Source organism: Salmo trutta, chromosome 1 (genome assembly GCF_901001165.1).
Source record: "Salmo trutta chromosome 1, fSalTru1.1, whole genome shotgun sequence".
In the NCBI taxonomy this organism is placed as follows: Eukaryota; Metazoa; Chordata; class Actinopteri; order Salmoniformes; family Salmonidae; genus Salmo; species Salmo trutta.
Window position 1 is genome coordinate 45,391,776 of NC_042957.1, and position 26,448 is coordinate 45,418,223.

Below are 26,448 nucleotides of genomic sequence, written 5' to 3' on the forward strand. Positions count from 1 at the left end.
GCCTACCCCGGCGACGCTGGGCCAATTGTGCCCTGCCCTATGGAACTCCCAATCACGGCCGGATATGATACAGCCTGGATTTGAACCAGGGACTGTAGTGACACCTCTTGCTCTGAGAAGCAGTGCCTTAGACCGCTGCGCCACTCAACTGAAGATACCCCACTATCCTTCAATACCTTCAAATAATATTTTTGCAGGAATCTCCTTGCGAATGATTTTGCCGAAGATTGTCTCTCTGAGCTACAGCAATAATCTGTTACTATTGAAGGGGCTATTATTACTGTCAGCATGTTCTTTCAAATAAGTTCATTTCATGGTCAACGTGGACTCAGTTACTCAAACTATAAATGGATTCCATAATTAATGAACTTTCATACATTGTTTTTCATACGCATAAGACCTAATCCAAGAAAATGTGCAGCCTTGGTCATTGGTCAGTATGAACTGTTATTCCCACTTTAGTGTTGTCAGCATCCTAAGTGAGTGTTGTGACATGTGGCTGACTGATACATAGCACAGCCCTCTAAATGCTCGGTGATGTCTCTCCAACCCAGTCCCAGACAGAAGTAGAATAACAAGATTGGTACTACAGAAAAAGATCACACAAAGGAATTCAAGTAAGTATTTTTTTATATGTAATTCCTTCATTCCATAAAATTTTTGGAAATACAAGTCTGGATATTGTTTTTCATACGCATACACTCAAATTGAATTTTATACATTTGTACCCACACATTTATAACTTTGCACCTTAAAGCATTTCATCTTAACAAAAAAATATATATTATACACATTTTTCAAACATTTCAAGTAGGCCTATTGATGTTTGTAGCTAGATATTTACAAATTTGTACAAACTCAGTTTGCAGTATGAATAAAGTATACAACACTGCATATATTTTACTAATTATTTACAGTCATGATAAAACAGAGCAGATGGTTTTAATATGCATCTAGCAGCCTCTTGGAAGGAACCAGGCCTAGCTGGACATGTGGGGTAGAAACGCCCCATGCTGCTTTTGGTTCACCTCAACCGACAAGTGGTCTCTGGCCCCCTCAGACCGGCTGGTGTAGAGGGGGCACTTGTTCTGGGCAGTTTTGAGCTGCGACCACCCCAACCTCCACCCCAAATAATTTATGTAGAGGGCTTTGTTTCCCTCCTCTCCATGGGTCTTTTGGCCTTACCCCTATCAGTTGTCAGTCACTGTCTCTTGGCCATGTTATTGGCTGAAGCACACATCAGTCAACTCGAAGGTGGGCGGGTGTCCCCGAAGGGGGCAAGCGAGCAGGCGAAATCAGATCCCCTGTCACCTCCCCAACTTGTCCCACCCCTTAGCCACCCAACCACCACTGTCTGTGAGGTGGAGATGGGTGACGAGTCCAGACGGGTTTTCTTGTCATCAGCGGTGACATACTTATGCGTCGATGCGGAAGGACAGCAGCTTCTCTGAGTGCATGTTGTTGAGTGTGCGCAGGTCGGGCATCTTGAGCAGCAGCTTGGTGAAGCGGGAGGCGTCACAGGGGTTGCTCTTGCTGACCAAGGCACGCAGCGCTCTGATCAGAGACTCCTGAAGCAGCTCCACTGAGTTTAGGTTCTCGATGCCTGAGCGATCTGAAAGAGGACAGAGAAGAAAGCGAGCACCGTTAGACTACTTTACACTTTAGTACAGACCATTAATATGCCATAATAGTGAGTGATTTTTTAAGTTTCAAGTGTCATCGTCAATGTTCCCCGTCATTTTTTCCGGCACTAAGCAAATTTCAGTTCTGCTGAGCGCAAACTTGAACATTGTGGAAATTCTGTGCAACTTCCAGCGAGTATTTACTGTGAACACTGAGGCTGTACCCACTTTAAGTAACAGTTTCAGACAGTGGTCAAGCAGTCTACTGTGACTATTTGATCATAATGTAGGCCTACCAGATTGGCCTACCATCAAAAACAATGGAAAAATGCTTTCCATAACATTTTAACATGGAAATGGCTGTTCTATAGGGAGGAGATCAGAGAACTGGCAGTGTGGTGCCAGGACAACAACCTCTCCCTCAATGTGAGCAAGACAAAGGAGCTGATCGTGGACTACAGGAAAAGGCAGGCCGAACATCAACAGGGCTGTAGTGGAGCGGATCGAGAGTTTCAAGTTCCTTGGTGTCCACATCACCAACAAACTATCATGGTCCAAACATACCAAGACAGTCGTGAAAAGGGCACAACAAAACCTTTTCCCTCTCAGGAGACTGAAACGATTTGGCATGTGTCCCCAGATCCTCAAAAGGTTCTACAGCTGCACCATTGAAAGCATCCTGACCGGTTGCATCACCGCCTGGTATGGCAACTGCTCGGTATCTGACCGTAAGGCGCTACAGAGGATAGTGTAAACGGCCCAGTACATCACTGGGGCCAAGCTTCCTGCCATCCAGGACCTATATAATAGGCAGTGTCAGAGGAAAGCCCATAAAATTGTCAGAGACTCCAGTCACCCTAGTTATAGACTGTTTTCTCTGCTACCAGCAGTACCAGAGTGCCACGTCTAGGCCCAAAAGGCTCCTCAACAGCTTCTACCCCCAAGCCATAAGACTGCTGAACAATTAATAACATCGTCCATGGACAATTTACTTTGAACCCCCCCTTTGTACACTGCTGCTACTCGCTGTTTATTATCTATGCATAGGCACTTCACCCCCACCTACATGTACAAATTACCTCAACTAACCTGTAACCCCGCACACTGACTCGGTACCGGTGCCCCCTGTATTTCGCCTCGTTATTGTTATTCTTATTGTGTCACTTTTTATTATTACTTTTTATTTTAGTTTACTTGGTAAATATTTTCTTAACTCTTCTTGAACTGCACTGTTGGTTAAGGGCTTGTAAGTAAGCATTTCACGGTAAAGTCAAATTAAATCAAATTTATTTGTCACATACACATGGTTAGCAGATGTTAATGCAAGTGTAGCGAAATGCTTTTGCTTCTAGTTCCGACCATGCAGTAATATCTAACAAGTAATATAACCTAACAATTTCACAATAACTACCTTATACACACAAGTGTAAAGGAATGAATACGAATATGTACATAAAAATATATAAATGAGTGATGGCCGAACGGCATAGGCAAGATGCAGTAGATGTTATAGAGTACAGTATATACATATGAGATGAGTAATGTAGGGTATGAAAACATATAAAGTGGCATTGTTTAAAGTGGCTAGTGATACATTACATCAAGATGCCAAGATGCAGTAGATGGTGTAGAGTACAGTATATACATATGAGATGAGTAATGTAGGTTATGAAAACATTATATGAAGTGGCATTGTTTAAAGTGGCTAGTGATACATTACATCAAGAGGCAAGATGCAGTAGATGGTATAGCGAACAGTATATACATATGAGAGGAGTAATGTAGGGTATGAGAACATTATATAAAGTGGCATTGTTTAAAGTGGCTAGTGATACATTTAATTACATCAAGATGGCAAGATGCAGTAGATGGTATAGCGCACAGTATATACATATGAGTTGAGTAATGTAGGGTATGTAAACATTATATAAAGTGGCTAGTGATAAATTGATTACATCAATTTTTCCATTATTAAAGTGGCTGGAGTTGAGTCAGTATGTTGGCAGCAGCCACTCAATGTTAGTGATGGCTGTTTAACAGTCTGACGGCCTTGAGATAGAAGCTGTTTTTCAGTCTCTCAGTCCCCGCTTTGATGCACCTGTACTGACCTCGCCTTCTGGATGATAGCGGGGTGAACAGGCAGCGGCTCGGGTGGTTGTTGTCCTTGATGATCTTTTTGGCCTTCCTGTGACATCGGGTGGTGTAGGTGTCCTGGAGGGCAGGTAGTTTGCACCCGGTGATGAGTTGTGCAGACCTCACTACCCTCTGGAGAGCCTTCCGGTTATGGGCGGAGCAGCTGCCGTACCAGGCGGTGATACAGCCCGACAGGATGCTCTCGATTGTGCATCTGTAAAAGTTTGTGAGTGCTTTTGGTGACAAGCCGAACTTCTTCAGCCTCCTGAGGTTGAAGAGGCGCTGCTGCGCCTTCTTCACCAGGCAGTCTGTGTGGGTGGACCATTTCAGTTTGTCCGTGATGTGTACGCCGAGGAACTTAAAACTCTCCACCCTCTCCACTACTGTCCCGTCAATGTAGATAGGGGGCTACACTTGTTGTATTCGGTGCATGTGACAAATAAACTTTGGTTTGATTTGATTTGATATTGCGTTAATTCGATCACAATACCCACAGTAAATGGAAACGTTGATAGTGTTAACTAACGGGGAAAACTCCAGAAAGTTGAGTGAAGTTCAATCTCGTGCTTCTCTGCGCGGGCTGTTATTTCTTCTGCAGGGCAGTCCCGGTGGAGCTGCGCACCTGCGTGCAGCTTAGAGTGAACATTGGTCATGGTGATTTACTGGCAGGAGAAGTACAGTACTTTCGGTCTTACTGCTTAGATAGGTTGTTAAAGTAATAAGGCTTCTCGTTGTTCTTACCTGCAGACACTAGCACTACAGCAGTGAAGAGACCCAGCTCCTCGGCCGTGAGCTCCAGGGAGTTGAGTTTCTCGCTGAATTCAAACATGGTGTCTAGCAGGCCTCCCATACCCATGCCCTTCAGGGCCTCCAGGCTGTAGGTGGCACCAGAGATGAAGGTGACAGTCTGCTCCTTCATGTTGAAGAGGGAGGCAAAGCGCACCATTAAGACCTGTAAGACAGAAGAATGGGAAAAGTAAGTGAGTGGTGAGTCATTGTATCTTCTCAAGCTGTGAGTATTTTTGTTAATCCCTGTGTGAAGTTTCTTTGCATATCTGTGTTTGCACACATTTCACGGATGCCTACCTCAAAGGTGCCGGCCTTGAGCAGGGTGACTTGGTCATTCTCAGAGAGTGCACTGAACCCTGGAATGTGCTTGGCGAACTCCACCACCTCACGCACAGCCGGCGTGAAGCTGAGCGAGAAGTCCTCCCAGATCTCCTGGGGGGTCTTGTTGGGTTCGTCTTGGGTGCACATGTTCATTGGACATGCCTGGAGGAGCGAGGAGAACCGTAATCAGCATTTTCCTATATGCTATGACTACCTGCCACTATTATTGACAATCTTTGACATCAAGATCTTTTCTATGTTGCCACTCTGTTCAGTGACTCACCAGCACAATGTCCTTGTGGTTTTTCCATGGGAAGTTCTGCCCCTGGGGAACGCTGCTGGTCTCAATGCCTTGGTGGCTCCCGAACAGGTTGGTGTTGTGGAACTGCTTGCCATTGTTCTGGTGATGTCTGTCAGACATGGCCTGGAAGCCATGGTGCTGGAGGGCCACGTTGTTGTTGTGGTGGTAGATTGTGTTGAGGCCGTTCTGATGGTAGCCAGCAGGGCAGTAGTTGGAGCCCCAGTTGTCCACCTCTCCGTTATGTTGTCTCGTGGACTCGCCCAGCTTGTCGTGGGCGTAGACGAAGGTCTCACGGTGCGCCCGGGCAATGGCCGTTATGGTGCAGTCCACCCCAGGGCTGGGGCACAGGGGTGGAGAGCTGGCCAACAATGGCGGGCTTTGGGTGGATGGTGAGGGCAGAAGGGAAGCAGGAGCTTGTGCTGGAGGACAAGGGGAAGGGGCAAAAGGCAGGGCCTGAGGCTGGGGTGCCACAGTCAGACCCGGGCAGGGAGAGGAGGAAGTGGGAGAAGGGGGAGAATTGTGGGTCAGGCTGGCCAGCTGGAACTCGTTTTGCATGTTGTTCATGTTGTTCATGGCGCTCTGCATCTCTGCGAGCATGCGCTGCTTCTCACGCTTAGGTATTCTGCCAAAGCGAACAGCTGGGGAGAGAGAAAGAGATACGTGGAGTCAACAGTCTTAACAGGGATGAGAGTGTAACAGATCTATTAGACCTTATGTGGCTATATGTGTCATGTTTTAGCCTGTGAAGCTGTACTTACCATCGCGGGACATGCCCACGGACAGACACTTTTTGAAGCGGCATTGCTGGCAGCGGTTGCGGTTAATCCTCATGATGGTGCAGGTCTCGTTCTTCAGGCACTTTTTGTACTGGATGTTCTGCTGGATACTGCGTCGGAAGAATCCCTTGCAGCCCTCACAGGCATGGACACCATAGTGGAAGCCTGAGGCGACGTCTCCACACACTTTACACAGCAGCACCATCCCATTCAGTTCTTTTGCAAACATAAAGAGTAGAACCGACAATGAGTCCAAATTCCAAAAACACTTAAAGCTGCAGTTCCAGCAGTGACAGATAGGTGTGCACAATTTGGATTCATATAAAGGATTGGGGTTCTGGTAATGGGGTCTACTCACTGGTAAGGCTTGCCACGGACTTGCTGGTGGAGCAGCGAGAGATGCTGTTGTCATTACGACCCCTAGGCCTTGGGGACCCTCCGGAACCGGAAGAGGAGTTGCCATCATCACCATTGGAGGAGCTGGAGCTGCCGCTGCCGGAGTAGGCATTGGAGAAGCTCTGGGAACCATTGGGGGAGGGAGGGAAGGAGGCTCCGAAGGAGTTCTCGCTGTACATAGACACCGGGCTGGTGTGATTCGGTGAGCAGCCACTGGAGCCAATGTAGGAGATTACGCCCCCTGGTGGACAAAATAAAAAGCGAGAGGACAACTTGTTAGAATGGATGCATGGTTTAAAAACAGTGAGATCATTTGATTTGTCACATTTGGTGCTTTGTTCTTTGACTCTCTAACCACTGGACATCAGTCAACTGACAGTGAGGGCTGATGGAAACTAAAACAGAGGAGGTAAAGAAGAAGAGGCTTAGAGAGAGGACGCCCACTGGTTAGGATTGATATTGCGCCCATTCATGTTCACTGACAAAAAAACGAGGGGGCAGCTGCAACTTTGTATCATTCTGTACATTCCAAATGTTCCCTTAGCTACCCTGGACAGTTATGCAAGGAAACTGTGGCAATGTTAGGATAACCATAGCAACAGAGTGGCTGGGGAGAGTCCAAGAAGACAAGTGACTGGAAAAGAACATTGCTTTCCAGGAAATGTTAGCAGGAATGGCTGCCCTGACTGGCTTTCCGTTTATTTTTCTAATTCAGAGGTCACCACTCTTATCAAAACAGAAGCCCTGACTACAGAGTACATTTATAGGAAGCCATAAGCAAGATTGTCCTGTGTGGGTTGTGCCACGTGAGCAAGCATCACCTACAGAACATTATTTACATTATGGAAGAAGCTATTGCAGCATGGAAAATGAGCACGTTCTTTTTGGATGCTGCCCAATAGCACAGGCAGTGCTATTGCTGTTGTGCAGTCTCATTGGCCAGACATAGCCACCCACACGAGTGGATTTAGATACTCTTGCGCTCTCTCTCTCTCTCTTTGTTGGAACTTTCCTGACAACTTTCACTTGCCCTACTTCCCTTTCTCTACAACTCTCCCTTTTCACTCTCCTTGAAACTCCCTGTTCTTCTCTCTCCACACCCCCTCCCCTCTGTACTCTATCTTGCTCATAGTCTGTTTCTCGTCTCCCTCTCTCACTTTCATTCTCTTTCTCCCTCCCGCTTGTTCTAATCCAGCTGTCTCGGTTTCTCCCACTGTGAAGGCTAATTCTCACAAGTTCCGTCCAAGGATCACGTTTCGCCACAGCTGGCCACCCACACACCAACTCGTGCCCGGTCGCCGGGGGGTGCCACGCACAAGGCTACCGGGAATGGCTAATCGCTTTTTAAATGCCAAATGGTGTGCCCTGCCTTTTGCCACTTACAGCGTCCCTGCCGAAACCCGAACCTACAAAGCATATGCCCAAGACTTTCTGCACTTCCTGTTGACTCCAATTAACCTGTGCTCTAATACCAGATCAACAGTATTGTGTTGTTGTTAGGAGATAATGTGTTGTTAGGAGATAATGTGTTGTTGTGAGGAGATGATGTGTTGTTGTGAGTCGATAATGTGTTGTTTTAAGGAGTCTTTGATACCTTTGCAATACATTTTATTGGTGTTGTTGAGGCTTCAATTGATGATGTCCTTGAAAACCGTCTTTATGATTTAATTTCCCTGCATTGATGGCAAGCTGCCCACCTACTGTATGTTTGGGTGGGGCCTATTGAAGGATGGGATCATTGTTTTGTGCTTAACAAAACCAAACTCCATACTTCTGTTCTGTGAGCCTGGCACAGGATGAATTCCAATTTCCTGAGTGAGAGAATGTTTGTCTGTCCTGTTCTTTTCTTTTTGAGACATTCCAATCTCAGAATCCAGCCAGCCAGGCAGCCCTGGAGGAGAAACTTAATTCACTGTGGAAAGGAACATAAGGTCTTAAAGGGTGACTGTGTCAGGTGTCACCACAACACGTGTACTTCCTTGTCCTGCATGTTTCTATAGTATTAAGGCTCCTCCCTCTCTCTCCGCCTCATGTTTTCACTCCCTTTTGCTCTGTCTTCCACCTCCTGTCTTTCTATCTCTAAAAAATGTATTACCCACAATAACCAATCAGTGAGTGAAAAATAAGATTGCTTTTGTATCAAAATCAATTACCTGCCATTTAAACCATTTGTACAGTCAATGTGAAATGAATAAAACACATCAATAGATATAACACATCAATAGATATAGCTATGAATATTTAGTGAGTATTATATTAGTCTTAGTGAGTAATATTTAGTCTTAGTGAGTAAACATACATTCAGAGTGAAGTATTTGAAAGAAATATAATAATACATCGAAAGCTATGCATGGGAGAGCCATAGAAGGAAAACAAGCTGGGCTGTATACTTGTGTTGCTCGAGGAGCAGCACTAGAGCAGGCTGCCTGGAGTACATTCTAGTCACGCCCTTACACAACGTGCGCGCTTCCAACTTCAGGTTATTCAACGAGACTGGCAACCTAAAAAAAGAAAAAGACTGGCAACCTGACTGGCTGTGCAATACACGCCCATAGAACACACCAACTGTTTCTAGGACAGCCTCACGTTCCCTCCCGTTTAGCGCTATCCATGGTACCCAATAGACAGCCAATTCCCACAAGATACTCTCATGGAATTTACAATATACTTGCTGAATATAACCGAAAAGCTTGGTATCTACCTATGTTTCCACTTTGCTATGTTGTAGCTGTACAATATCATTTTATGTATTGAAAATGCATTTACTCTGAACCTATATTCAAATGAATGAACCAGTAAATGCTGTATTAGACCTACTATCGCCTTGCCCTAATAATAATATAATAAAGGTAAGCCCAATATTTTGGACATTTTAGATATCGAAGGGGAATATCCCAATCACCCTGCAAGTGTTTGGTTATGCCTGTGTAATTATGTCAGAAACAACACATTATGATGCCTTACATAAATGTTCATGTCCCACTTTTCAATATAACACGTGACTGAATGATGTCCGGATCGAATCGCAATAATTACACCCGCCAGCTATCCAATAGCAGTGCACACATGGCATCCAAGACTGCGTCACCCATGGGACTCTGAAGAGCAATTATGTAATGAGCTTGCTCTCTATACCAATGGAGATTGGTGGAGAACAGTGAATGAAAACAAAACGCACATGGCTAGCTTGGCGGGCCATGTGAATTGGGCAAAAACATGCGCGGATGTCTGCACCAAAGGGATGTCTGTCCACCTGACATGACCTACTTCTCCCCGAACTATTTTAGAGCACTGTGTCTTAACCCATGATGTTCTACCTACCACATGTACACCATTAAACAATGTATAGTATTTTAAATACTTCTTGATACAACATTTCTTCATTTTACTTTTACTGAGGCCAGTAATTCGACCTTGACAATGACGGTTATGTCGAACGGTTGGGGTAAAATCTATAGACTACAGTAATGACAACACACAGTCATCAGTGAATTCAAAATACACACTGTATGAGGAATAGGCCTACTTCAAGTCTCGTCAGTCATGCACTGAGGTTTGGCATGAGGAGAACTGTACAGAGACCCATTGAACTTTACCCCATCTAGTGCATCACAAGGATGATTCCATCAGCCACGTAAATCCCATACAAAAGTGTCTCTACTTAATCGACAGGTGTACAGCAATACAATACAACTCACCATTGATTTACGCATTGCGGACTGATAAACAACAAACTGCAAAGAGCTTCAACAGACTGCCCATAAGCCAGGTAGCCAAAACAATGCGTAAAACACATTTTAGCCCCAAATACGGTATCCATTACACACGCACAACAAAATGATCCTGAATATTTACCTGTATTGTTGTTATTTGTGTCCATTGCTGTTGTTGCCATCCTGAGCTCCAAAACATTCATATAGATATCGGTGAAAATAGAAAACAGTTTAGGAAAGGATAATTTCCCTTCTGGCGAGGTTCTTGGCAAAAAGCAGGTCCTCTATTCTCTGTTATAACGATGTCATTATGTAACTATAATAAAAGCTCTGTTTGAGTTCGAATACTCATTAAAATACTTAGAACCAGGGTTAATAAACTATACCAAAGGATGCATCTGCTATCGAGCAAGTTCCCGCGTAATGTGAATCACTTCTCTGTAAGCACTGCCAGTGAAAAAAATTACGAAAAGCGTCTATGCTGTCACAGGCTCTATCGGTGTAGGTCTGAACCGCAGTTTCCAAGTCGGCCTGGTTTTGCTCAGTCTCCCTCATCCCTAGGAAAGGAACAAGGACGCACTGCATGCATGGCCGCACGGGGCTGAAAACGGGACCATGTGACCCCAGGGGAGTGCCTCGTGCCCCAGTGACACACTTTTGTCTCCGAACACATTAGCTTTTTTTTTTACTGCGCACATGGAGACGGTAACTCCGCCTACGAAAACGCCTACGAAAAACGTGGGAAAATAATATTTTAACGCTGCCATTTTAACTTTCGGGGATAGGACAATATTTAAATATCACCAAATTGCCCAACGCCATGGCACATGTTCCATCCATCATTCAAATTATGTCTAATTTGGGTTTAATTGGACTTGCCATTATATACTGGCTCACAAAGGGCTCCCCTTTGTCATGTCTGGTTGGAATGTGGATGTGACCACAGAAATTCACTTGATACATTGAAAAGATTAGTGCGACCTGTTGTGAAGTGAGGAACATGCCATTTCAAACATCTTAATATCATCAATAACGAGGATTAGCTTTAATTCCGTTTTTCTGGCAGTATTGCAAGCGATGTGAATGGGGTGATGGGGGTATAGAATACAAAAATAAAACTGTCCAAGAACTCTCCAGAATGAATGCAGATAAGTATCATAATACCTTATTTATTACCATTTTATTACCAGTGTTTTTGTAATAGGAAAACTCTGCAGGATCAAAAGGAACATGATATGCCTGCATATCATGCGAACCATTTCTGCCAGACTGTTTACAGCGCCCCACTCTATTCTACGCTGTGCACATTGTCCTCACACCTCCACATTGTGCTGCTGTGGGTACATGTAAAGATCACCTAGCCCCATTCTGCGACTACCCCTGAAAATCGAATCTATTTCCCATTATACGCAGCTAGCACATTTGGATCATTGGAAGTTGTGGGAACGTACGTTTGTGGTTTCCCATTCGTTCTGGGAACGAAACCATAAGTTTGGAATGTTTAGTAACTATTCTGTGAACTGAAGTGAAAATTTTGCCTATTATGGGAACGTTTATTGTTAGGTTGCAGGGAGGTTCTGAGAACGTTTTGCTCTGGTTTCTTGAAAGTTTTTCTGGGAGGTTTTATTAACAGTCTGAGAATGGAAATTATAGAGGTTATTTAGAGAGGTTAACTTGGCTTTCGTAGACCTTAGAAAGGCAGGGTAGGATAGATATAGGTCTGTATCCATTTGGGTCTAGAGCGTCTCCTCATTTGAAGAGGGGGATGACCACGGCAGCTTTCCAATCTTTGGGGATCTCAGACGATACAAAAGAGAGGTTGAACAGGCTAGTAATAGGGGTTGTAACAATTTTGGCGGATAATTTTAGAAGGAGAGGGTCCAGATTGTCTAGCCCGGCTGATTTGTAGGGGTCCAGATTTTGCAGCTCTATCAGAACATCAGCTATCTGGATTTGGGTGAAGGAGAAATGGGGGAGTCTTGGGCAAGTTTCTGTGGGGGGTGCAGGGCTGTTGATCGGGGTAGGGGTAGCCAGGTGAAAAGCATGGCCAGCTGTAGAAAAATGGTTATTGAAATCTCTATTATCGTGGATTTATCGGTGGTAACAGTGTTTCCTAGCCTCAGTGCAGTGGGCAGCTGGGAGGAGGTGCTCTTATTCTCCATGGACTTTACAGTGTCCCAGATTTTTTTGGAGTTTGTGCTACAGGATGCAAATTTCTGTTTGAAAAAGCTAGCCGTTGCTTTCCTAACTGCCTGTGTATATCGGTTCCTAACTTCCCTGAAAAGTTGCATATCGCGGGGGCTATTCGATGCTAATGCAGAAAGCCACAGGATGTTTTTGTGTTGGACAAGGGCAGTCAGGTCTGGAGTGAACCAAGGGCTATATCTGTTCCTGGTACTACATTTTTTGAATGGGGCATGCTTATTTAAGATGGTGAGGAAAGCACTTTTAAAGAATTACCAGGCATCCTCTACTGACGGAATGAGGGCAATATCCTTCCAGGATACCCGGGCCAGGTCGATTAGAAAGGCCTGCTTGCTGAAGTGTTTTAGGGAGCGTTTAACAGTGATGAGGGGTGATCGTTTGACCGCAGACCCATTACGGACGCAGGAAATGAGGCAGTGATCGCTGAGATCCTGGTTGAAAACAGCAGAGGTGTATTTGGAGGGCAAGTTGGTTAGGATGATATCTATGAGGGTGCCCGTGTTTACGGATTTGGGGTTGTACCTGGTTGGTTCATTGATAATTTCTGTAAGATTGACGGCATCAAGCTTAGATTGTAGGATGGCCGGGGTGTATAGCATGTCCCAGTTTAGGTCACCTAACAGCACGAGCTCTGAAGATAGATGGGGGGAAATCAATTCACATATGGTGTCCAGGGCACAGCTGGGGGCAGAAGGTGATCGATAGCATGCGGCAACGGTGAGAGACTTGTTTCTGGAAAGGTGGATTTTTAAAAGTAGAAGCTCAAATTGTTTGGGCACAGACCTGGATAGTAAGACAGAACTCTGCAGGCTATCTCTGCAGTAGATTGCAACTCCGCCCCCTTTGGCAGTTCTATCTTGTCGGAAAATGTTATAGTTAGGGATGGAAATTTCAGGGTTTTTGGTGGTCTTCCTAAGCCAGGATTCAGACACGGCTAGGTCATCCGGGTTGGCAGAGTGTGCTGAAGCAGTGAATAAAAGAAACTTAGGGAGGAGGCTTCTAATGTTAACATGCATGAAACCAAGGCTTTTACGGTTACAGAAGTCAACAAATGAGAGCGCCTGGGGAATGGGAGTGGAGCTAGGCACTGCAGGGCCTGGATTAACCTCTACGTCACCAGAGGGACAGAGGAGGAGTAGGATAAGGGTATGGCTAAAGGCTATAAGAACTGGTTGTCTAGTACGTTCGCAACAGAGAGTAAAAGGAGCAGGTTTCTGGGCACGGTAGAATAGATTCAAGGCATAATATACAGACAAAGGTATGGTAGGATGTGAATACAGTGGAGGTAAACCTATGCATTGAGTGACGATGAGAGAGATATTGTCTCTTGAAACATAATTTAAACCAGGTGAGGTCACCGCATGTGTGGGAGGTGGAACTAAAGGGTTAGCTAAGGCGTATTGAGCAGCGCTAGAGGCTCTACAGTGAAATAAGGCAATAATCACTAACCAAAACAGCAATGGACAAGGCCTATTGACATTAGGGTAGAGGCATGCGTAGCCGAGTGATCATAGGGGTCCAGTGAGTAGCTCGGCGGGCTGGAGACACAGTGATTCAGACAGCTAGCGGGCCGGGGATAGCAAGCTAGCAGAAGGGCCTTAGAGGGATGATGCGACGGAAGAAGTCTGTTGTGGCCCCCTCGTGCTGTTACGTCGGCAGACCAGTCGTGATGGATCGGCAGGGCTCCGTGTGGTAAAAGGGTCCAGGCCAATTGGCAAAATATGTATAGTGGCCAAAGAATTTGTCTAATGGGCCTCTTCAGCTAACAACGGCGGCCTACCCCGGCCAAACCCTAACCCGGATGACGCTGTGCCAATTGTGCGCCACCCAATCATGGCCGGTTGTGATACAGCCTGGAATTGAACCAGGGTCTGTAGTGACACCTCTAGCACTGAGATGCAGTGCCTTAGACCGCTGCGCTAATCAAGAGCCCCCTACGCTGCACCAATGCCCCCAGTTCAGTAAGCGAGGTCCATACCGAAATGGTTTGTCGAGATTGGTGTGGAAGAAGCTGACTAGCCTGTACAGAGCCCTGACCTCAACCCCATCAAACACCTTTGGGATGAATTGGAACGCCGACTGAAAGCCAGCCCTAATCGTCCAACATCAGTGCCCGACCTCACTAATGCTCTTGTGGCTGAATGGAAGCAAGTCCCCAGAGCAATGTTCCAACATGTAGGCTGAATTTAAGGATAGAGTAATTCATTTTTATATGTTGGGCTTAGGTTATATGTTTGCTAAAGAAGTTCCATGATATGCTGTAGGCTAAATGCAAACATTAAAGTGAGAGTGTGAAATATGAAATACTTGTTGCATTCACTGAATTGTTGTCGAAGTAGGCTACTATTTCTACATTTTGTGTCAGGCCCGGTCTGTACTAAATCTTATTGAGAGAGATTACCTACATTTTGAAATAGTCCCTGAATAGTTGTTTGCATTTTTACATTGTTACAGAAGTAAGAATCATTGTCAATCAAATAGCCTACTTTGTGTGGGTTTTGTAATACTTTCTGAATATTGTCCTCTGGTCACATTTTGGATCTATTTTTTTATTTATATGTAAATAATATTTAAGTAGAATATATACTGAACAAAAATATAAACACAACATGCAACAATTTCAAAGATTTTACTGAGTTACAGTTCATAGAAGTAAATCAGTCAACTGAAATAAATTCATTAGGACCTAATCTATGGATTTAACATGACTGGGCAGGGGTGCACTGGGGAGCCAGGTCCAGCCAATCGGAATGAGTTTTTCCCCATAAAAGGGCGTTATTACAAACAGAAATACTCCTCAGCACCCCACTCCTCAGACAATCCCACAGGTGTAGAGGTCCTAGGCTGGCGTGGTTACACGTGGTCTGCGGTTGTGAGGCCGGTTGGATGTACTGCCAAATTCTCTAAAATGACATTACTTATGGTAGAGAAATTAACATTCAATTCTCTGGTAACAGCTCTGGTGGACATTCCTGCAGTCAGCATGCCAATTGCACACTCCCTCAAAATTGTAGACATCTGTGGCATTGTGTTGTGTGACAAAACTGCACATTATAGAGTGGCCTTTTATTGTCCCCAGCACAAGGAGCACCTGTGTAATGATCATACCGTTTAATCAGCTTCTTGATATGCCACACCTGTCAACTGGATGGCTTATCTTAGCAAAGGAGAAATGCTCACTAACAGGAATGTAAACAAATTTGTGCACAGCATTTGAGAGAAATACGTTTCTTGTGCATATGGAAAATGTATTGGATATTTCATTTCAGCTCATGAAACATGAGACCAACACTTTACATGTTGCGTTTATATTTTAGTTCAGTATAATTATACTTGCTACATTTTGAGTGAGTAATTTAGTCAAATATTTTACAATTGAAAGGTTTTTTTGTGTTGAGTGTTAGTTGTTTTTTGATAGAGAGTGTCTTTACACAATGGAAAACAAAATGAGTGTTATTCCTATCAACATGAATGTGGTGTCATATTAAAGAAGAGGTTGTGCTCTTTAAAAGTAAGTTAAGTTGATGTTGTCATTTGTTCTTTGTTTTTGAGCTATGTCTGTCTGCTTGAAATGTGTGAGAAAATTACCTTTATCTTGAAAATTCTCAGTAATCTAGAGCAGCATTCTAGAATTCTATTGCAGTCTAAAGAGTTAAACTTTTCACACAATATTTCAATAAGACTTTTAATAACACATCTATCTTGTTTTGGGTCAACTTTTTTTAGACTCCAAGCACAGACATGGAAAAATATTTGACTTTAAATAGAACCATAAAGAAACCTGGAGGAAACGTTATGCTGAAGTACTGAAATTTCCACAGAAGAATGTTGTTTATTAATGTTGTCTGGACTATTTGAGAACATTCCCAATGTCAAGCCATGTTGAAACTTTTAGAAAAGTTTTGTTAAAGTTATGAAATACCAATCTTTTTTTTTTCATCTTCCTTGAATGTGCTGAGAATGTGCCAAAGCTAAGCAACTATCCTGCACCATTCCCAGAAAGTTGCGGGAAGGTAATAACCATAGGACAACCACGCTCTCACCCAGCTCTAAAAAACACATGGTTCTCAGAACGTTATGTGCTTGCTGGGGACTGTTCTAGAATCTTGAACAAAGGCTGTTACCACCTGCAGAAGCTAGGCTACCTCCACGCATCTAGTAAATGCACTCCACGTGATAGAAGTATTTAAAACCCAAAATGAGGAGGCCTATGCTACCCGCTTTGCTGCTGCTGCTGCATATAGCGCGGGAGAGAAAGTAAGCCGAAAGCGGTTATCATTCCTTTTCAAAGCTAGAATGCATAATTGAAACCATAACAAAGGGTCACCCCCCTGTGTTTTGGTAAAAAGCTGAGCCATGGGCCTGAACAAATGTAACCACTCTCAAATTCATAGACAGAGCTATGGATGCAAGGACATACCAAAATCAGGCCTATAGATTTAACAAATTTTTTGGGGGGTTAAATTTTTACAATTCTTACATTTAAAGCAAGCTTGTATTGTGAGTACGATATTTGAACTAAGTTCATGAGGCATTTATAAGTTACATTCCTCAAGAAATAATGATATAATTAATTTATAAGTACAAAAATGGATGTAGCAACTATATAAGGATTCCAGCTTTAACTACGCTGTACAAGTGTCCGAGAGCTGGGATAAAAATGTAAAAATACAATACAAATATAGGACAAAACACACATCACAACAAGAGAGACACCATAACACTACATAAAGAGAGACCTAAGACAACAACATAGCATGGCAGCAACACATGACAACAACATGGTAGCAATACAACATGGCAGCAGCCCAACATGGCAGAGGCACTAAACATGGTACAAACATTATTGGGCACAGACAACAGCACAAAGGGCAAGAAGGTAGAGACAACAATAAATCACCCGAAGCAGCCACAACTGTCAGTAAGAGTGTCCATGATTGAGTCTTTGAATGAAGAGATGGAGATGAAACTGTCCAGTTTGAAGGCACAGATCACTGTCAGAGAGGAAAGGGCTGTTGAGTAAATAAACAGAACCTATTCTATCCTATTATTTGCCGTATGTGTTTATAATATACAGCCAACCATTTCAGACTGTTCCATAAGCTACAATAGCTGCATCCATGTTTGTACCATGTTTTGTGCTGCTACCATGTTGTGTTGCTACCATGTTGTTGTTATGTTGTGTTGTTATGTTGTGTTGCTACCATGCCATGTTGTCATGTGTTCCTGCCTTGCTATTTTGTTGTCTTTAGGTCTCTCTTTATGTAGTGTTGTGTTGTCCCCACAGGAGGCCTTTTGGTAGGCCGTCGTTGTAACTAAGAATCTGTTCTTAACTGACTTGCCTAGTTAAATAAAGGTTAAATAAAAAATGTATCCAATAGTGTGCGTGGGAACATCATTAGGCTATTAATAATTGGTCAGGCTTATTGAAGCATTCAAAACGGACATTTGGAACAATATTATAGGAGCTATCTTTGCTCACTGTGTACCGTGCAGATGTAACCGATGTGAAATGGCTAGTTAGTTAGCGGTGGTGCGTGCTAATAACGTTTCAATCGGTGACGTCGCTCGCTCTGAGACTGCTTTTGTGGCGCGATGGGTAACGATGCTTCGTGGGTGACTGTTGTTGATGTGTGCAAGGGTCCCTGGTTCGAGCCCGGGTTGGGGCGAAGAGAGGGACGGAACCTACACTGTAACATTGGTGCCGTGACCCGGATCATTGGTTGCTGCGGAAAAGGAGGTCAAAAGGGGGGTGAGTGTAACCGATGTGAAATGGCTAGTTAGTTAGCGGTGGTGCGCGCTAATAGCGTTTCATTCGGTGACGTCACTCGCTCTGAGACCTGAAGTGGTTGTTCCCCTTGCGTTGCAAGGGCCGCGGCTTTTGTGGCGCGATGGGTAACGATGCTTCGTGGGTGACTGTTGTTGATGTGTGCAAGGGTCCTTGGTTCGAGCCCGGGTTGGGGCGAAGAGAGGGATGGAACCTACACTGTAACACAGACAATTAGATAAATCACTTGAGATATGCTACGGTATTGTCTTTACGGGCAACTGGGTTTTCTTGGTTGGCCAGCCTATTATTCGAGTCACAAGCAAGTCTCGAGTCACAAGGTCCTAGTCTCAGTCGATTCCCAAGTAAAACGGGTCGGGTCTCGAGTCAAATCGAAGTTGTGCATTCTAAGAGCAAGTCAAGTCACACTTTTTTTCAAGTCAAGTATTTTTTTTTCTATTTATTGAGGCTACCAGACAGCCCTTTTCATTATTTTGGCTACAACACATTTAAATTATGTAATTGTAAAATATGGACTTTGTAGCAGTTCTAAGGGCGTTAAATCAGCAGAAGACAAGGCAGGTTGAAATGCTAGGGAGTGTAGATTTCAAATCAAATCAAAGTTTATTTGTCACGTGCGCCGAATACAACAGGTGTAGACCTTACAGTGAAATGCTTACTTACAGGCTCAAATCAATAGTGCAAGAAAGGTATTAGGTGAACAATAGGTAGGTAAAGAAATAAAACAACAGTAAAAAGACAGGCTATATACAGTAGCGTGGCTATAAATGTAGCGAGGCCACATACAGACACCGGTTAGTCATGCTAATTGAGGTAGTATGTACATGTAGATATGGTTAAAGTGACTATGCATATATGATAAACAGAGAGTAGCAGTAGCATAAAAGAGGGGTTGGCGGGTGGTGTGTGGGACACAATGCAGATAGCCCGGTTAGCCAATGTGCGGGAGCACTGGTTGGTCGGCCCAATTGAGGTAACATGTACATGAATGTATAGTTAAAGTGACTATGCATATATGATAAACAGAGAGTAGCAGCAGCGTAAAAAGAGGGGTTGGGGGGGGGCACACAATGCAAATAGTCCGGGTAGCCATTTGATTACCTGTTCAGGAGTCTTATGGCTTGGGGGTAAAAACTGTTGAGAAGCCTTTTTGTCCTAGACTTGGCACTCCGGTACCGCTTGCTATGCGGTAGTAGAGAGAACAGTCTATGACTGGGGTGGCTGGGGTCTTTGACAATTTTTGGGGCCTTCCTCTGACACTGCCTGGTGTAGAGGTCCTGGATGGCAGGCAGCTTAGCCCCAGTGATGTACTGGGCCGTACGCACTACCCTCTGTAGTGCCTTGCGGTCAGAGGCCAAGCAATTGCCGTACCAGGCAGTGATGCAACCAGTCAGGAAGCTCTTGATGTTGCAGCTGTAGAACATTTTGAGGATCTCAGGACCCATGCCAAATCTTTTTAGTTTCCTGAGGGGAATAGACTTTGTCGTGCCCTCTTCACGACGATTTATTTACAGGTCTTGGTGATCCCATGTTCAAAGCACCATATCATACAAAATAAACACTGGCAATACCCCAAAATAAATATCCTCTGTATCAGGCAAAACAGGGACACAGGTAGACACAGGTAGAGGGCAAGACTGCACAGCCTCCCCTTGAGAAACCACATCGAATCTGTCAAACAGGTAGCCTACATACAATGCATTCGGAAAGTATTCAGATCCCTTCCCTTTTTCCACATTTTGTTACATTACAGCCTTACTCTAAAATCGATTTTTAAAAAAATACTCATCAATCTACACACAATACCCCATAATGACAAAGTGAAAACAGTTTTTTTTATATTTTAGAAAATAAATAAAATAAAGAAATACCTTTTTTCCGTAAAAATTCAGACCCTTTACTATGAAACTGGAAATTGAGCTCAGGTGCATCCTGTTTCCATTGATCATCCTTGAGTTGTTTGTACAACCTGATTGGAGTCCACCTGTGGTAGATTCAATTGATTGGACATGATTTGGAAAGGCACACACCTATCTATATAAGGTCCCACAGTTGAGCAAAAACCAAGCCATGAGGTCGAAGTAATTGTCCGTAGAGCTCTGAGACAGGATTGTGTCGAGGCACAGCTCTGTGGAAGGGTCCCAAAACATTTCTGCAGCATTGAAGGTCCCCAAGAACACAGTGGAGTCCATCATTCTTAAATGGAAGAAGTTTGGAACAACCAAGACTCTTCCTAGAGCTGGCCGCCAGGCCAAACTGAGCAATCGGGGGAGAAGGGCCTTGGTGAGGGAGGTGACCAAGAACTGAGCAATCGGGGGAGAAGGGCCTTGGTGAGGGAGGTGACCAAGAACTTGATGGTCACTCTGACAGAGCTTCAGAGTTCCTCTGTGGAGACAGGAGAACCTTCCAGAAGGACAACTATCTCTGCAGCACTCCACCAATCAGGCCTTTATGGTAGAGTGGCCAGACCAAAGCCACTCCTCTGTAAAAGGCACATGACAGCCCACTTGGAGTTTGCCAAAAGGCACTTAAGGACTCTCAGATCATGAGAAACATGATTCTCTGGTCTGATGAAACCAAGATTGAACTCTTTGGCCAGAATGCCAAGCATCACGTCTGGAGGAAACCTGGCACCATCCCTACAGTGAAGCATGGTGGTGGCAGCATTATGCTGTGGGGATGTTTTTCAGCTGCAGGGACTGGGAGACTAGTCAGGATAAAGGGAAAGTACAAAGAGATCCTTGATGAAAACCTGCTCCAGAGCACTCAGGACCTCAGACTGGGGGCGAATGTTCACCTTCCAACCGGACAACGATCCTAAGCACACGGCTAAGACAACGCAGGAGTGGATTCGGGACAAGTCTCTGAATGTCTTTGAGTGGCCCAGTCAGAGCCCGGTCTTGAACCCGTTCAAACATCTCTGGAGAGACCTGAAAATAGCTGTGCCGTGAAGCTCCCCATCTAACCTGAAAGAACTTGAGAGGATCTGCAGTGAAGAATGGGAGAAACTCCCCAAATACAGGTGTGCCAAGCTTGTAGTGTCATACCCAAGAAGACTTGAGACTGTAATCGCTGCCAAAGGTGCTTCAACAAAGTACTGAGTAAAGGTTCTGAATAACGATGTAAATGTGCTATTTCAGTTGTTTATTTTTTATAATTTTGGTAAAATTTTAAAAACCTGTTTTTACTTTGTCATTATGAGGTATTGTGTGTAGATTGATGAGGGGAAAAAACAATTTTATCCATTTTAGAACAAGTCTGTAAAGTAACAAAATGTGGAAAAAGTCAACGGGTCTGAATACTTTCTGAATGCACTGTATAGGCACTTAGCCCCTCCCAGGACCACACAATTACCCAATTGGCAAATACAACCAATAAACTGGTTCTACAATGTAAAATGCATATTCCACATCCATTGTAACATTAGTCAGACTTATGATTATTAATGATATTTCATCACCATTCATACATGGAACAATCATTTGATCTTATTCAACTTACTGACTCCAAAGCATGGCGTGCAGGCAACGTAGCCTATTTCTATGTGCACGTGCTACTATTACGTACAACCAGAATGACAAAGAAGTAGGACACAGTCACGGAATTCTGACGTAGCCTGTGAAATATGAGCAAAGGAAACCATACATTGAATTTAAATAAACTGAACTTCTACCTCATGAGTCAATGATGTGTACAATAATGTGCACATGTGCACAATAAACATTGCGCCCACTCCCAGAGGTTAAGTAATTGTTTGATTTGATTTGATGGTAGGCTAAATGTAAATGTATGATATCAAACATGAAACGTGTTGCAATTTAAAGTTACTGGGATGGAATGATGAAACGCTAGCAGTTATTGTAGGATTAGATGAAATATAGATTTACCACATGTGCATTTATTTTACTTGTGAAAGCAACCACAAACATTTAAACAAGCGCTCTCTCTCTCCACTGGCAGGAGTTTGGCAAGTGCAAGTGGAGAGACGCCTATGGTGCGTCTTCCACACAGTAATAATTTTAACAAAAAATTCTAAATGTATCAAATGATCAATTTAAAGCAATTTTGACATACCAAAATACCAGTAGGCCGATGCTAGTAATTGTTGCTTGATGCCCAATCGCTGGTGAGTTTGCAAAGTAAACGGATAATATTCTTGATTCCAAACTATTTCTGAAGCTGCATATTGTATTTATTATGGCAATTCTCTCTCCCTACAATTTGACGTTTGTGCTGGACCTGATCCTATGGCTGTACCAATCAGCAATCTGTTCGCTAGCTCACCTGTCCTGTGTTGATTGACAAAGATGATGCTGCGGCTTCTGTCTCTGGCTGTGTGGAGAGTAATCTATGGACTTTGTGCAACAAAATTAGTGACAAAATGTTACTAAACCTATCCAAATAATTTCAAGTCTGAAGTCAAAGTCAAGTCCCGAATCTTGAGGCTCCATATCAAGTCTCAAGTTATTTTATTTTCTATCCAGTCTCAAGTCATCAAATTTGATCCCCTTGGAGACTGTATATCAGACCCATGATTAAGCCCTACAGAAGTATTGCCAGTACATTATGATTCATTATAAACTGGGTGGTTCGATCCCGGGAATGCTGATTGGCTGACAGCTGGGGTATATCAGACCTTATACCACAGGCATGACCAAACATTTATTTTTACTGCTCTAATTACTTTGGTAACCATTTTATAATAGCAATAAGGCACGGCTAAGGGCTGTGTCCAGGCACACCCCCTCGTGCCTTATTGCTTAATTATACAACGGGTGGGTCTAATCCTGAATGCTGATTGGTTAAAACCGCATTCCAACTGTTGTCTATTCCACAAATTACCACCTGCTAAATCTATTAAGTTAAAATGCCCATTTACTCTGTTCCATCTGACTGCGCAATCCACTGTCTCATCAGCCCAGCCAGGCAATTTATTAATTTGATCTCCACTATAAAAAGCATCTAGCCATTTCTTTTAGACTAGCATTTAGTTTTCAACAGAGGAAATTTGTATAAACCTTGCCGTCTGTCTCTCTGACATTTGCAACATTGTTTCAATGTTCAAATTCTATCTCCAGCTGTCCCCATAGTAGACAGAGAGGCAAGCAGCATTTCTCAGCCAGTCTAAATCATGAATCAGCTGGCATACTTTTTATGGATATACAGTTGAAGCGGAAGTTTACATAAACTTAGGTTGGGGTCATTAAAACTCGTTTTCAACCACTCCACATTTCATGTTAACAAACTATAGTTTTGGCAAGTCGGTTAGGACATCTACTTTGTGCATGACACAAGTAATTTTTCCAACAATTGTTGACAGACAGATTATTTCACTTATAATTCACTTATGATTCAATTCCAGTGGGTCAGAAGTTTACATACACTAAGTTGACTGTGCCTTTAAACAGCTTGGAAAATTCCAGAAAATTATGTCATGGCTTTAGAAGCTTCTGATAGGCTAATTGACATAATTTGAGTCAATTGGAGGTGTACCTGTGGATGTATTTCAAGGCCTACCTTCAAACTCAGTGTCTCTTTGCTTGACATCATGGAAAAATCTAAAGAAATCAGCCAAGACCTCAGAAAAAAAATGTAGACCTCCACAAGTCTGGTTCATCCTTGGGAGCAATTTCCAAATGCCTGAAGGTACCACGTTCATCTTTACAAACAATAGTACGCAAGTATAAACACCATTGGACCACGCAGCCGTAATACCGCTCAGGAAGGAGACGCGTTCTGTCTCCTAGAGACGAACGTACTTTGGTGCAAAAAGTACAAATCAATCCCAGAACAACAGCAAAGGACCTTGTGAAGATGCTGGAGGAAACAGGTACAAAAGTATCTATATCCATAGTAAAACGAGTCCTTTATCAACATAACCTGAAAGGCCGCTCAGCAAGGAAGAAGCCACTGCTCCAAAACTGCCATAAAAAAAGCCAGACTACGCATGGGGACAAAGATCGTACTTTTTGGAGAAATGTCCTCTGGTCTGATGAAACAAAAATAGAACTGTTTGGCCATAATGACCATCGTTATGTTATGAGGAAAAAGGGGGAGGCTTGCAAGCCGAAGAACACCATCCCAACCGTGAAGCACGGGGGTGGCAGTATCATGTTATGGGGGTGCTTTGCTGCAGGAGGGACTGGTGCACTTCACAAAATAGATGGCATCATGAGGATGGAAAATTATGTGGATAAATTGAAGCAACATCTCAAGACATCAGTCAGGAAGTTAACGCTTGGTCGCAAATGGTTCTTCCAAATGGACAATGACCCCAAGCATACTTCCAATGTTGTGTCAAAATGGCTTAAGGACAACAAAGTCAAGGTATTGGAGTGGCCGTCACAAAGCCCTGACATCAATCCTATAGAAAATGTGTAGGCAGAACTGAAAAAGCCTGTGCGAGCAAGGAGGCCTCATTATTTTAATATGTTGGTAATATGATTGAGAGGGGGTCAAATACTTATTTCCCTCATTAAATGCAAATCATTTTATAACATTTTTGACATGTGTTTCCTGGATTTTTCTCATACTGTTCAAATAAACTATAGACTGATCATTTCTTTGTCAGTGGGCAAACGTACAAAATCAGCAGGGGATCAAATACTTTTTTCCCTCACTGTGTATATATATATATATATATATATATATATATATATAATGTGCATATATATAGTCGACTACAATTGGCCAACAGGACTATCATTTATCTCATAGCCTATGTAAAATTAGAAAAAGCCTAATCTAGTTTTGAATTGCCTAAACATTTCATCATCTAAACCGCCACTTTGTATATTGTTGAACTCGAATCCTTTAAAAGTTTCAGTGAAGACGTGACTGAAGTAAAAGTAGGTCACATCGCGAGTCTTGCCGCCTCCCAACCTACTGTTCGCGTGACTCACCGACAGTAAATGGGTGGGCTCAACCATACTGCAGACATTGGGCAACTGTATAGTCAAATGGTGCAAATGTTATGCCTCTCTTCTCTGGTATATCATTAAGCAATAAGGCACGAGTGGTTGTGGTATATGGCCAATATAACACGGCTATGGACTGTTCTTATGCACGACGCATCCCGGAGTGGCCAAGGTGCCTTATTGCTATTTTTAACTGGTTACCAACATAATTAGAGTAGTAAAAATACATGTTTTGTCATACCCATGGTAGTGGTATATGGTCTGGGTGGTACCACGACTGTCAGCCAATCAGCATTCAGGGCTCGAACCACCCAGTTTATAATCAAGCATGTCTCATACTCAAAATACTAAGTAATTAGTCCAGCTCGTAGTGTTTTATGATCATATCCAATGTATTCTTATTTTTCTCTCAAAATAATAGGTACATGTTGTATAGGCCTACGGCGTTTGGACATCAATTTTATTTAAAAATTCACAATACCCTTAGGCAAAATTATTATTAATTTATTCCAATAAAATAACAACATTGTAAGCTATGCCATAATGCACAGTGCATAGAGGAAACCTCTCACACTATCCTCAATTGGATCAGCATCTATATGACATGCAGAAGAAAACATTAAAACCTGGCAGAGCTCATTACCATTATTGAGAAGAATTCCAATAATAATAAAATAACTTAGACTATTTAACTGCCACTCCGTTTTATTATAGTATTTGTAAAACAAATATATATAATCCTTAGGTGCATATTTTGTCGCAGGGTCCCTGTGCGCCATGTGAGCGCTGTAGCACAGTGGACGGCTCTGCCAGCCCGGGAGCGTGAGAGGAGTGTCGACACTAATAAACACTGCAGCGGCTATGCATGGTCACCGGGCCTGTCCACGTGACAGGGGTGCTGTTACGACCAGGCATGGGGGCCGATCCTCTGCTATTTTCGTGGAGAAAATACCACTTTAGAGTGTAGCATCACTCAGTCATAGGCTACATCAATGTAAACACGTATCAGAGGAGAGGTTAGAGAGACATGTGAGGGAAGAAGCGCAATATAATCTTGGGTTTTTATATCTCCATATTATTAGCCTAGGCTATAGCCTATTCGAAAAAAACGAACTAGCGCGAGGCATAACTTTTTTTTATGTTTCTTTGTATTCAAATGTTATTGTTTAAATATTATAGTAGGCTATTGCTTTTTTACGGTTGAAGTTGGCCTGTCCATGCATGCTTATGAAAAACAGTTTACTAAAAACAGGTGTTGCAACTGAATGTTACTTTACAAACAATGATGGGTGGGACTGACACCCGTTTCAGTTAGGAAAGTATGCCCTCTAGTGGTAAAAGAGCGGCATTGATCCACAGTGACACCAACGTAGCAGCCTGTGGTCTCTAGTGTTGAGAGATATTAACTCGTTTATAAGAAAAGTAGTAACATGTAATGGTGTATCTTCAACGAATCTTCAATCAACATAACTCCCTTACAAGATAGG

General features: G+C 43.3%; 1 protein-coding gene across 1 annotated transcript; it reads right to left on the reverse strand.

The window, feature by feature from the left end:
* Window positions 1–612: 612 nt before the first annotated feature.
* On the reverse strand, window positions 613–10,661 carry LOC115197076 (nuclear receptor subfamily 1 group D member 1). Its single transcript, XM_029758260.1, has 7 exons — window positions 10,194–10,661; window positions 6,301–6,579; window positions 5,925–6,158; window positions 5,149–5,804; window positions 4,842–5,027; window positions 4,497–4,707; window positions 613–1,612 (listed from the first exon to the last, which is right to left on the reverse strand). Exons 1-7 carry the CDS (start codon window positions 10,252–10,254, stop codon window positions 1,416–1,418), a joined length of 1,824 nt encoding a protein of 607 aa, XP_029614120.1. The 5' UTR covers window positions 10,255–10,661; the 3' UTR covers window positions 613–1,415.
* Window positions 10,662–26,448: the final 15,787 nt, after the last annotated feature.